The sequence below is a fragment of the Anabrus simplex genome, chromosome 10 (genome assembly GCF_040414725.1).
Source record: "Anabrus simplex isolate iqAnaSimp1 chromosome 10, ASM4041472v1, whole genome shotgun sequence".
Lineage (NCBI taxonomy): Eukaryota > Metazoa > Arthropoda > Insecta > Orthoptera > Tettigoniidae > Anabrus > Anabrus simplex.
Genome location: NC_090274.1, coordinates 5,437,905 through 5,451,994, shown reverse-complemented (window position 1 = coordinate 5,451,994; position 14,090 = coordinate 5,437,905). Strand labels below are relative to the sequence as shown.

General features: G+C 40.0%; 1 protein-coding gene across 2 annotated transcripts in view; it reads right to left on the bottom strand.

The window, feature by feature from the left end:
• LOC136881908 (arrestin domain-containing protein 3) overlaps positions 1-14,090 on the bottom strand; it is a 67,097-nt gene that overhangs the window by 39,302 nt on the left and 13,705 nt on the right. For both annotated transcript variants that reach the window (XR_011018779.1, XM_067154351.2), the window contains exon 3: positions 8,427-8,638. Coding sequence is in view for 1 of the 2 variants with exons in the window: in XM_067154351.2 (XP_067010452.2) it covers positions 8,427-8,638 (212 nt within the window). In the remaining variant the exon portion in view is untranslated. The remainder of the gene's footprint in view (positions 1-8,426; positions 8,639-14,090) is intronic.

Sequence of the window (14,090 nt, the reverse complement as noted above, 5' to 3'; positions counted from 1 at the left end):
AAAGAAAGCAATGCAGTTTCATCTGCAATGACAATATTGTTCGGTGCCTACGAACTGATTGTATGGGCCACGCTTTTTCGTCAACCGTCGGCATCGCCAGCGTTCGCGGATTTTGTTTCTCCGCACACTGCCTGCTGCGTGATATTACGGCGTTCCTTAAAACGTTGAATACAAAAGAATTCCGATTTCACTTGAACTTTGCAATTATGAAGTACACTGTAGACACCCCGAAGTGTGTGAAAGTGCAGAAAGCTACCCCTGCACGTTCCGGAAGACGCGTTCTTTCACGACGCAGATAAATTTTGAATTACTCTGTAACTTACTAATTTTTTAAAATGTAAAGGCAGTTTAGAATTAAAAGTCTGAATTTCGGTAATGGGACTGACATTGTACTTCGAATTACGAATTATCCGTATTCCGAATTAAACAATTTAAATAACAAACAAAACCGTATGTCATGTTTACGGGAACGAGAGCTTCTTTGAATTAGGCGGCATTTTGAATTAACTGATTTTGAATTATCGAGGTTTTACTGTAGAAACATATACAGTTGAGACTGGTTTATACCTAACTCAGTTCTGCATAATTCTGTTTTTACATATAAATTTTAATTAAATCCCGTTTATTTGTATGGAACAAAGTTCAAAAAACATTGCCAACGTATGCTTTTCCCCTGATCAAAACACAGGCAAGTTAGAAGTGCGACATACTACAAGTCGGAGAGACTTTAGCGAAGAAAGTAAATACGGTGTACATTAATATGAATTAGCATCTGAGTACCAGGTTCATCAATCATATACATTTAGGGCCATCACCCAGGTGGCAAAACTCCTATCAATTGTTTACCTAGCCTTTTCTTAAAACGTTTTCAAAGAACTTGGAAATGTATTGAACATTTCCCTTGATGATAGTTGAGCATCTCATCTCTGAAGTCTTCAACATTTCCACAACACTACTCTTTTGTCGGAAATCCTGCAGAACAAAGGGTGCTGCTTTCCTTTGGATCTTTTCCAGTTCTCATATCAAGTAGTGCTGGTGAGGGTCGCATACTCTAACTGCGGTCTTACCAAAGACTTATACTTCTCTCCTTTATATCCTTATGACAACCCCTAAATACCCTCGTAACCATGTGCAGAGATCTGTAACCTTTCTTAACTACCTCGTTAATATGATTAATATGCCTTATATTAACACCTAGTGTTTCCCATGAGGTACTATCACCCCATCAACTGAGCAGACTGTCTGCTGTCCATCTCACAACACAATCCTGCAACTCATTTACTACTCTATACAGTAAAACATCATCCACAGATAGCATTATCTGTGATTCCTGACCTTTACTCACATCATATATATATATATACTGTCCCTCCTCTGGCAAACTAACGAATCTGCAAATTGTCAAAAAATTAGGAGAGCTGAAAGAAGTTGTTATTACTCATGTCAACAGAGTTAAAATCATGTATTATTAAGGTCCACCTTTTCAATACAAACTGTACGGAGTTTAAATTACATATACGGTTAGGGACTAGTTTCGATCTAACAGTGGGTCATCAACAGCCTAAAGCAAATTAAATACACAAGTATCGAAGAAATTAAACAATGTAAATACACATAAGGTCTCAAAATTGTACATACCATGTGAGAAAATGAGATAAGACTTGAGAGACGTGCTGCACTATGTTAGAAAATAGCTCTATGATAGAGATACGTAAGAAGTCCAGTGCATCGTACAACATTAAAAAAGTTAGATCAAAAATTAGATGGATGGCTTTTCCGGCGTTTGCTCTATTAACCAGCGTTTCGTCTTAGGTCTGACACTAGACTCTTCAGAGTGGGATGTGTCAGACCCTACCCACTGACGCTGGGGTGTATGCAGGTGAACTTATCAGAAGCTTATTTTATGAAGCACAGTCTGATAACTGCATACGGGAGATAAAACTCCACAATGGAATTAATGCCCGCCTAGCAATTCCAAATGGAAATTCTGAGTTCCCATGGAGGGAATTAGATTCTTTTCCACCAATAGAGCATATCAAAATCAGTTGTCAAAAAAAAGTTGTTAAAGATAGAAATCCTTAACCCTTTCCGCTCGTGTGTCCACCTGAAGTCGACAGCCGTCAGTTAGCGTTATAGCTCGTGTGTCGACCCACGGTCGACACAATGTTTCGCCACTCATTGCTAGGTTACCTGGCAAGCCAGGACTTTTGTACTTCGTTTCGTAAGTGCTGGTCCCTTCCGGAAACCGAAAGAAACAAAATACGAGTGTTTTAGTTTCTCTTTGCTCGGCAAAACTGCTCCGTTTCCTTGACAATGGAAAGCAGTCGCGTGAAGCAACATGGCGGCGCACAGTCTGACCGAAGCTGAGATTCTTGCGTCTATTTCAGCTGATTTTGTTGATAGTAACCATGAAAGCGACGAAAATTTTGAATCTGGCAATGAAAGTGATATATCCATTAGTGATTCAAGTGATGATATCGATATCAGTGTCACAAGAAATCATAGAGGAGGCGGTAGTATTATGACTCGTCCCGGTCCCAGTCATACAGTGCTGACTTCAAATATACCTTGGAGATCGTGGAGAACTGGTGATGCAGGATTACCCAAATTTCCTTTCAGGTTAGCGAGTGGATTCATAACATGTGGCAATAGACCTAAAATAGAACTAGAGTACTGGCAGCTATTTTTTACTGATCAGTTGCTAACCTCTATTGTCCATGAGACGAACAAATTTGCCGAAATGAAAATACAGCAAAATATGCCACTTCAGAAGAGATCTATCTAGTTTTCTTGGAAAGCTGTGACTTTAGAAGAGCTGAAGGCATTTATTGGTGTAATTATCAACATGGGGATGAACAGTAAGGCGGAAATGCAGGATTATTTTAGTGAAGACTGGTTGGATAAGCAGGTGTTCTACAAAGATGTGTTCTCTCGAGACATATTTCTACAGATATTCTGGAATCTCCATCTTTCTTCCCCTGATGCTGATAGGGCAGGCCCACAATCTAGAGGTTCGAAGGTCAGAAATATAGTGTCGTACCTGGACACGAAATTCAGGGAACACTTCATTCCAGGAAAGAATCTGAGTGTTGATGAAAGCACTGTAGGCTTCAAGGGTCGTGTCGTGTTCAAGTGTTACAATAAGCAGAAACCATCAAAGTGGGGACTCCGTATTTATGTACTGTCAGACTCGAGTACCGGATACGTATGTGCTATTGAACCATATTATGGTTCAATAACCACACAATCACTTGTTAGGCAAGATTTACCCTTCACTTGCAGGATAGTTATTCATTTGGTTACAAAAGTTTTGCAAGCCACCAACGAAACTGGGTTTCATGTCTTTACGGACTGGTTCTATACCAGTTACGACCTTGCAGCTGAGCTACTGAAACTAAAGGTCCATATTACAGGCACTGTAATGGCAAATAGAAGAGGTCTGCCATTACAAGTGAGAAAAGCCGCAACAAAGAGAATGAAACAACATGACATTATTGCACTCCGAACAGATAACACTTCTTGCTTGGTTTGGAAGGACAAGCGAATTATTGCTATGCTGTCTACTTTCTATGACGATTCCACTCAGCCTGTGCAAAGAATAAGACGTCAAGGTGCCAAGGAAATTGTAGAGAAACCTACAGTCGTATGGGCTTATAATCAATACATGGGGGGGGCGTTGATCTTTCTGACCACTATGCTAGCTCATACCCATTCACACGTAAATCAGTGAAGTGGTGGAGAAAAATGTTCTTCTGGCTTCTGGAGATCACAATAGTGAATGCCTTCCTACTCTTCAAAGAAGGTAACAATGGAATCACCCATCTGAAGTTCAGGAAAAACTTGGTAAGGCAACTTGTAGGAAATGTGCGGAATACACAGAGCAGGAAAAGGGGAAGACCTTCCTCAACGGATGAAGAAGTGAGGCTGAATGGCAAGCTACACCTGCTGTACCCCCATCCTGAAGGAAAAACTAAAGATTGCAAGGTTTGCAGTGACAGGAAAGTTGTTGGAGGGAGGAGAGAGACAGTCCACTTCTATAAAACCTGTGAGAAGCAACCAGGGCTCCATCCAGGCATTTGCTTTGAACGCTTCCACACACTCAAGGCATACCGTTAAGAAAGTGAAAAACATTATTTTGTGCATTGTAAATACCATAAATTAATTAATTTTGTAGTTCCTTCCTGTATATATTGTTACAACCAGTACTTAATACAAGGTTTAAAAAAATGAAGAATGCTGACAGAAATAAATACGAGTGGGGAGAAATCAGGACTTACAAATAATTTGAGTGGAAAGGGTTAAGTTGCTGGTCAAGGAATTCAATATATGTTGGCTCCTTAAAGACGCTGTTATCCATTCGAAGAACAACTGAGCCGAAGTCACATCATTTTCCTAAGATATATATTCATAAAATAGATTCATATACAAAATTTTTTTTAGATCAATGATAATTTAAATTCGGTGACAACAGGCACATTTGATATACAGTAGAGTCTCGATTATCCGACTTAAACGGGACCTGGAGTACGTCGGATCACCGAAAATGTCGGTTAATACGGAATAACTTTGAAAATGAACTAAAACAAATATGAAGGCTATACTGTATTATGTAATATGTTTTTGGGACTCTATTTATTGACTTGTTAATTCAATTGTACAGTAGATGCAGTACTCTTTTCTTACTACGCCTGTAGCCAGGTGCAGACATCTTGCCTTGGGCTGCAAGAGTTTTGATGTCAGCATCTTGAAATTCAGCCCAGTCTCATTACAATTAAAAATCTGATCACCGGATAATCCTTCAGCAAGAATTATTTCTTGAAATTGTCTTTTAAATTTCACAACCTCATCGGATTTAGCTGACAGTTTTTCTCCACAGATATTAAGCTGCCCAATGCCGTACCGTTTTTTCCACCGATCAAGCCACCCAGCACTGGCAGTAAAATTAGGGTCCCTATATTAAACTCCTTTTCTGGATATACACCGCCATTTCTTGCAGAATGGGGCCAGATATTGACAACCCCTTTTCCTGGTTTTTAGTGAACCAAAGAAATAGTGCTTCACTTACTTTTTCGTACCCACATTTTTCATTGGTTTTTCTAATTTTCAGTGCACCACTTGTTGCTCTGGTAGAGCACCACTTTTCAATTTATTCCCTCGTATGTTTTCAGTCTCCCACTGTAACACGTCCAACACCATAATCTGAAGCCATTTTTTGGAGAGTTTCCCCTTTGTCCAGTCTCTTTAACCCACTCTACTTGTCTTCCACAGAAACAATCACTTTTTTACGTTTACTCGCCATACTCACAGAGGATATGAAAACTATAACATCCGCACCCAACCAATACTACATTGAACAATCCTACCGCATGACTGCCAGTGCTTGTCCCACAGTCGCACCCTCCACACCCCGTGTCCCAGAATTGCATCCACCTAAAGTTCAAATTAAGACTACCAGTGTCGGGTCGGATAACACGGAGTGTCGGATAAGCGAAGGTCGGTTGAGCGAGACTCTACTGTATACAATTGCACCATACAACCGCATCAGTGAAAAAAAACTATGCCTCGTTTTACGAAATCTTTTCAATGTCTGAAGTGTGCAAATTTCTGGCAATGGTTAACCAGTCCCTGAAACAGTCATGAATTACTCAGGATATGAAAATGCTTTTCACAAAATTCATGCTGGAAATTATATTTTCATACATAAATGTTAAACCCCAACAGTGTCAATCGCATTTCTCTGTCCTTTCTCCAGTCGTCTACAGCTATAACATTTCAATCTGTACCTATGCCTTGTCAAAATTTTACTACAATTCAGTTGTTCTGGTACACCATTCCCATCAAGGACTAATGAAAATGAAATGTCGTACGGCTTTTAGTGCCGGGATATCCCAGGACGGGTTCGGCTCGCCAGGTGCAGGTCTTTCTATTTGATGCCTGTAGGCGACCTGCGCGTCGTGATGAGGATGAAATGATGATGAAGACAACACATACACCCAGCCCCTGGGCCATTGGAATCAACCAATTAAGTTTAAAACCCCCAACCCGGCCGGGAATCGAACCCGGGACCCTCTAAACCGAAGGCCAGTACGCTGACCGTTCAACCAACGAGTCGGACATCAAGGACTAATGGAAAAGGATTTTCTCACAGCCTGAAGAAAAGGTCACCCAATTTGTAGAGCCAAATGAATTGTTCATCAAATTCTATTTTTAGATGGTACAAACTTTTGATACAAGATAATGAACCAAAAAAAAAGTGGGAAAACAAATTGTTTCCCTCCTTCAAGTCTTTAAGAAAGAGATTTAAGTTAGCTCGAAAGAGTCGTACAGCTTCATGTAGTTCATGTACCTGGTCACAGTAAAGACTGTTCAAGTAGTAAAATATGTCACTCAACCTGCTTTGTCGTCAAAGAAGTTGATGAAATGATGTTCCTGGTTACTGTATTTAATTTCTTCTGATTTCATCTTTCAGTTCAAAGAATCTGGAAAGCGTATTTCCTTTGCTAAGCCAGCGAACATTGTTGTGAAACAAAGTATCTGCGTGCACGGCACCGAGTTCCTTAATGTAGGTTGTAAAAAATGTGTGCGTCAAAGATTATCTTTGACGTAAAAAACAATCATACGAGTGGCTGTACTCATAATAATATGCACAATGCAGTTTCATGAATTATGCGTGGCAAAACACAACATTACCATTCTGATTTTGAATATGATGTATCAGGCCACACTTATATCCCACCAGGCTTTGAGCACCATTTCTTACCACTGATAACAGATTTTCCCATTTCATATCATTGTCAGACATAAAGGTGCATAGTGGCTGTGTCTGCACGACTGCATGCAATATCCTTGAAGACAAGCAATTCTTCCTCAAATCAAACACCATTCCAGAAACAAATGTATACCACAGTTGAGCACACTTAGTCCTATCCGAAGATTCATTCAGAGTCACGGAGTCCAGCACAATGAAGCATCACTCATTTCCTACTTGAGTATGATAACAATTCTACACTGCGTATGTTTGTAACAGACAGCGGTATACTTCTTATGGCTTGAATTACATACTTTCACGTCACTCTGAAATGACGTGCCAACCATTTCAACAAGATACTCTGTCACAGTTTCTGAGTTGACAAATGAATTCTTTCCCCTGGGATACCTTTAATGTGTTGCCCTCCTTTCTGCGGTAACTCGTCTCATGCATTCTTGACCGGCCTCTAATGAAGTTTTTAACCGTTTAACCATCTGGTTTCTTGCATCACTGACAAGTGGAAATTATTGGTCCAACTGAAATGCTTATTGTTGAAATGCCACTTTTAAATTCCCTCTTTTAAGCAAAGCAAGGCCTGATTGCATATTAGACATGTCAGTTTTGCGTTTGGGGTACAGGCGAAACAAAGATGAATAATTGCAGTTCCCATTCATGCTTGAAGGACCGATTTTCAGAATCCACTTTACGTCTCTTGCAGTCACTATTGACGTGAAAGTTCACTAAAATAATTTAAAACTTAAACTGATCAATAAACAACACGTTATGTGCAGAACTAGCAGCAGCAAACTACTAACTGAGGCAGGGAAGAGGCCGCAGACTAGAAAAGAATTAAAATAAACACTCACCGCCATTTGTGCAGCAAATACTGTACATCACTCTCACTAAACTCTTTTAATTGTAATCCACCGTATGAAGACCCAATCTAGACTACAACTTAATTATAAATGGAAATTATAGACATATTTTATACGTAGAACATGTTTCGACCCACAATGAGCTACTGAATATTGAGGTTGAAAAAATGTTCACTATCAGAATGTTGACTGGCAGGGTAGGAGAGTTGGTGGTATATAATTTATAATCACTAGACTGCGTGCCAAAAGCCTGGATTCAATTACAAACCCCTCCAAGGTCTTCATATGGAATTAGGACACAGAACACTGTTGATTGTTTTTGAGGTCTCTCTTTCCTCCAACTCTCTCTGATGCCACCTCATTCCATACTCTTTCCACCGAGGATATCCTTTCCATTCTCCTCCACAACCACATCTCAAGTCCTCCCATCTTCCTCCCTTGGTGTCAAGGTCTCTGCTCCAAACAGCGCTACACTCAAGAGAAGCATTTTGCCAGCTTCTTTGTAAGCCCCTCGTTCAAGTGTCTACAGAGAAGAGGCTTCTTTCTGCTGATGGCAATGCTATTCCTTACCTCCCCATTGCATCTCATGTTATCTGTTATTATGCTTCCTAGACAATGGAAGTTGATACTTGCTGAATATTTTCCTGGCCTGTCTTGATGTTTGCCTTATTCCCCTCTAGCACCTATTACCATTCAGCATTGAGCACTCCATTTATAGCCTATTCACTCTCTGCTAACACAATCACACCATCCATGAACCAAATAGCTATTCAAATTTAAGGAAATTGTGAGAATCTCCTTACCCTGACACCCACGACCTGGTTCAAGTCCAGTTCGGTCAGAATTGTGAAGTAGACCTTGGCATGGTGATTGTTCTGTCCCAAGCAGATGAGGGACGCCTGAAGCGAATAGCGAACGCTCCCATACCGCCCTTCAAAAGACGAGGGCAGAATGGTGGGAAGCTGCATGCTGAAGTTGTACATATGGTCTCCCGCTTGAAGCAGCATGTCGCATGCTGAAACCAAAAGGCAGATCAATGTTCAAATATGAAATATTAACAAAAAATTTTAAAATTCAAGCTCCATCCATAAAGTAAGTACCGGATGAGTCCCAAGGCAGCTGCTGGTGGTCTCCGTGCAGGGGTAGAGGAGAAACATGCTGCAAAAGCCTGGTGCATTTGCAGTTGTGTTAAAGCTGTGCAAAGGTAAATATGTCTGGCCTCATACAGTCTCCTCCCGACTGAGAAGTACTGTATGAGTGGTTACTCTGACACACAGTAGAAGCTGCGGAGGGTGAAAGAGAGCAAGAGACGTGGAAAGCTGAGTGAGGCATAATGTTCTCGTATGACAATGAATGCCCTATTAAAAAGTAGTAAATTGCCAGCAGTCAAATACAGGACAGTCACAAGATTTCTCAACACGTCAATAGCAACGCTAGAAGCTCCCTTTCAAACACAACATCAAGAGTAGTGTTCTAAAGAAGGACACCAAATAATCATACACTTCGCGAATCGTCGACAGATTTGCTACGAAGATTTTATCAAAAAAGTTTTTACACAACACATGAACAGCGACAATGGCAAACTTTATAGCTTTAAGCTATTCTTATTAGCAAGATATTTTAGTGAGAATTAGTTAATGTAGTATATTTCCTTTCCATCCATGAACACCCCCTGCCACCCCTGCTCTTGTCATTTTTCCATGACGTACTTTTTAAGTATAATTAAGTTAAATTTTAAAAATGTTCTTAATGTGTGTTTTAACATAAAGAGAGTAAGAATGTGTCCTTGTTAATTACACAATATGCTAAAACATATGTAGCTAAGGATGTCTGCAAAGTAGATGAAACATGTTCTACAGTTTTTAGGCAAATAAACAGTATCCATCAGGTGGAACCGTTGTGTTTTTATTTCTTTTAACAGTGTATAACATCGATACGGAAAATGCGGATGATTGCTTACAATGAATGCCCTATTTGGTACGGAACATACAAGCTCTTTCTGCAGCAATTTGGGTGGGACATCTTGGACCATCCCCCATACAGTTAGTGTTGTCTACTGAGTGTATGATTCGAAGCAGTGTATCGATTCATTCAAGTGCCCGAGTGCAAGCTCACGGCACACGTTACAGCTGACTCGCAGCAGACAGTGCTGAGTAGCGCACTCAAGGATCAGGGAGACACACCACACACACGGTCCATTATCGGTACACTGGACATTGGCGGGGAGCCATACTTCTGCTGCAGCGAGACATACAGAGCCATAGCACACTGAAAGAATCGCACGCTATAATGGACTCCCGCTCTCAGCTCATTTGGAAATAATACCCAGTTGCATTCACTGTCCTCTTCTTACAGAGAGGTTTAAATAATAGATGGATTTATTTGCAGTGTTGAAAATGTAGTCAAAACAATAATTCCAAAGTACCTAGCTTGTAAATAGTTAGGGGATTAGGTTATCCTATTTATTGGTTTAATGAATCAGTATTATAACTTAAATGACATTCAACAATTAATTCAACTGAACTCTCTAGCCTACCCTATGACTATGAGTCATGCTCATGACCACTCAAAATTGTCTGTTTTATAATGGGAAGAACCGCTCGGTACTCTTTCAATTCTTAAATAGCATGAAAGCACAAGACATCAAGAAACAAATCACGAGATCAACGGTGTATGTCGACAGTGAGTAAGTGAGCCGACTGATGCAATAGCTTAAATAAAAAGTTGTTGAATCAGAAAACCAGTGGGCCACTGTACATCTCGGGTAGCCTATACAAAATAAAAGACGATTTATGCTGATAGAAAAACACATATTTTCAAAGATGACCGAGCAAGTTGGCCGTGCAGTTAGGGTCCCGTAGCTGTGAGCTTGCATTCGGGGGATGGCGGGTTCGAATCCTACCATCGGCAGCCGTTAAGATGGTTTTCCGTGGTTTCACATTTTTACACCAGGCAAATGCTGGTGCAGCACCTTAATTAAGGCCATTCCTATCCCCTGTCGCCATAAGATCTATGTCGGTGTGACGTACAGCAACTTAATTTAATATGTAGGCTACTTATTGTAAACACAGACATTTTTACATCTAATTCTCTATATTTAGTGGAGGTGTTACTTTCTGAGAACTGTGAAATATCACAAGTCTGTGTACAATTTTTGAGTTGTGTCAATTATTATTATTATGTATGTAATTTTTGTACTGTGTCTTAATATAAGGCGGTATTGAGTCTAATAATTTGGCCACCCTCTGTAAGATACAAGCAGCTGAAATGAGGTTCCTGAGGAGCATACAGGGAAAGACAAGATGAGATAGAATATGAAATGAGTAAATAAGGAGAAGTGTGGAAGAATGTACACTTCTAGAAGAGATTGATATAGCAAAGCTAAAATGGTTTGGACACATGATGAGAATGTTAAAAATTAAATAACTGAAAAGGAGGTTCAACCTATTCAATACTTAAAAGAAGGAAATGCAGTAATCACATTCCTATTTAAATGGGACCGGTTTCGACCTTAGTCCAGGTCATCATCAGCCGTAAAAAGATGTACAATGTTTATGAATATTGGAGGTCAGTTTCACACTTTGATAGGCACAAAGACACGACACCACATTCTGTATGCACAAAGTCACAACACTGCAGGAGTACTCACTACAAGTACTCACTCAATTATTCTGATTTGCGTCGTATATTTTTATATACGTACTTAACTTCCCGCAACCGTGACAAATTCTAGACCTTCAAAACATTCTCCACTCTACTTTGGCGTTCGACCGCAGCGCATGACCTTGAATGTGCCGCGCTGATCACCAGGAGCTGGCGGCTTTCTACTACAAATCTATTCGTCTGCGACTTCTAGTTATTTTTAATCTTCGTTTATTAGTTGATAGTGTTGTGACTTTGTGCATACAGAATGTGGTGTCGTGTCTTTGTGCCTATCAAAGTGTGAAACTGACCTCCAATATTCATAAACATTGTACATCTTTTTACGGCTGATGATGACCTGGACTAAGGTCGAAACCGGTCCCATTTAAATAGGAATGTGATTACTGCATTTCCTTCTTTTAAGTATTGAATAGGTTGAACCTCCTTTTCAATTATTTAATTTTTAACATCAATAATTTCAATACGGAACAATGAAGTTTTTATCTTTAAATACATGATGAGAATGCCAGGAGAGAGAATACCAAAGAGAACATTCATAGATACAGAGACTGCAAAGAGATCTAGGCGACGGCCTAGAATGAGGAGCTCTGTTGTGGACTGTACTGCAAATAGAGGAGTCGATAGAAATAAAGTACTAGAAGAGGAGTGGTGGAAAGATCGAGTAAGGTGGAGGGCTTTGGTACACTTCCCTACCCAGACAGAAGCTGAAAAAGCGAATGGATGAGGAAGATATCCGCAGGTACAGTGAAATCTCTAGAGAAGAGAGTATTAAAAGGCGAGAAGAACATGATTATACGGAACCTAAAAATGAAATTTTCGACACTAAAATCGAGTGATTGAGTTGGAATGGGAATGTGCGAGTTTGAACATTCATGCCAATTCTGCACGCTTGAAGATGTGGATGCCAGTCAACTTGCCGACAGACTTTAATTTTGTCTTCATTAATAAGGAATTTCACGACATTTCCCGTATCCATAATTATGCTATCACAAGACAAATATGTACCACGCTGGTCAACTTCACACAATATATGTTCCAGACGTACGCTATCGCATGACAAATATTCGCTACCCTTCACTGTAAAACTCATCATCGTCAATGTCCCAATCCAGTCGCCCGGGTGTGGTTAACAAGCCTCCTCCACTCTTTTCTGTCCTTCCACTTTTCCTCCTCCATTACTTCCACCACATCCAATCCAGTTTCTCTAATGTCCTTCCAAATCTGATACATCCACCTTCTCCTCGGTCTTCCGACTGGCCTCTTTCCCTTAATTTCTCTTTCCAATCTCTTCTTGCAACCCATTCCTTTCCCATTCTTTTTACATGTCCGCACCATCTCAGTCTAGCTTTCTGTATGTTCTGTACCAACGGTTCTCTATTTAGCTCTTCTCTGATTTTAACATTTTGAATTCTAGACATGATACAGTGTAGGCTTTTGGGCTTATGCCGAGTCATGAAAATTAGGTGAAAATCTTTATGTTTCGCAGAGAACTGTCATCAGAAGAAAATCTCGACTGTCCACGAGAAAGGCTTCAGAGTTCTCTGCGAAACGTAAAGAATTTCACCCAAAAGCCTATACAGTACCATGTCTATAAGTACAAGCCGTGAAAGTATCAATGGCAACATTTTGAAATCTATTTCTTTTTGATTTTTTAACCGATGTTCTTAAAAATTTAATTTCTACTGTTTGGATCTTACTATCTTGTCACTTATTAGTTACAAGCATTTCTAGTCCGTATGTTACAATTGGTATCAAATACTGTTTATATAATGTTAATTTTGTTCTCTTGGGTACTTCGTCATCCCATAAAAGCTCTCTGACTTGATAAAATGTTGTAAAACTAAACAGGAAATACATTTCTAACTTCTGAATGGAATGAGAAATACAAGCACAAACTCTGCAGTTTCACTGCTAACCAGCAAGCAAAACTGAGCATTTCTGAGGCTAATGGTTGCTCCCCAAAGGTGCAATTTATCCTGTGAAGTTCAAGAATTCACAGCCTTTTCCCGTTATCACGCAACTGTGGCGAGGGCTGTTACCTGAGTTGGAAATCACGTTCATTTCACAAGGGATGACAAATAATATTTTCAGGACTAGCAAAAATACTAAGCGCTAAGCGGTAATAGCGAAAATTCGAGACATGATAAGTGAGGGATTTTTGTATAGATTTAATACGATGAGAATCGGGACTTCGAATTTACGACGTGCTAAACGAGAAAACGTGTTAATGAGGAACGCACTAATGAGGTTTCACTGTACTTATTTAATAGAGTTATGACTGTGGGGGAAGGGCTTTGTAAAAGCAAAACTTGATATGAAGAGGTGGCTGCAAGAGAAACCTGATTATGAAAGCTAGATGACACATAGGAAAGCAGTTCAGAGAGTGAAGACCAGATGGCAGCAGCAAGCATTGAATGTTGTGGCTGCTGTCTGACAGTACACACTACACAGATGCAATGGGAACGGCGACTCTTAATGTACAGTGAATTGGATCACTGTATCAGTAATGTAATGTGAATGGAATCAAATGAATTGATTCAATAAAATGAATCGAATATCCCATTACTACATACAGCCCCAACCTTATGCCCAGCGACTCTTCCTTCAACAGAAGAGATTTCTGGCACAACGTTTTCACAGTGATGCTGAGCATCAGATAGCGGTTATATCATGGTTTTGGTCATTGGCGGCTGACTCATATTACAAAGGCATTTAGAAGCTGATGCCACACTAAGATATGTGAGACGCATATGAACCACTGAATCCATAGAAATAAAGATCATTATCTTCCAATGTTCTGGTTT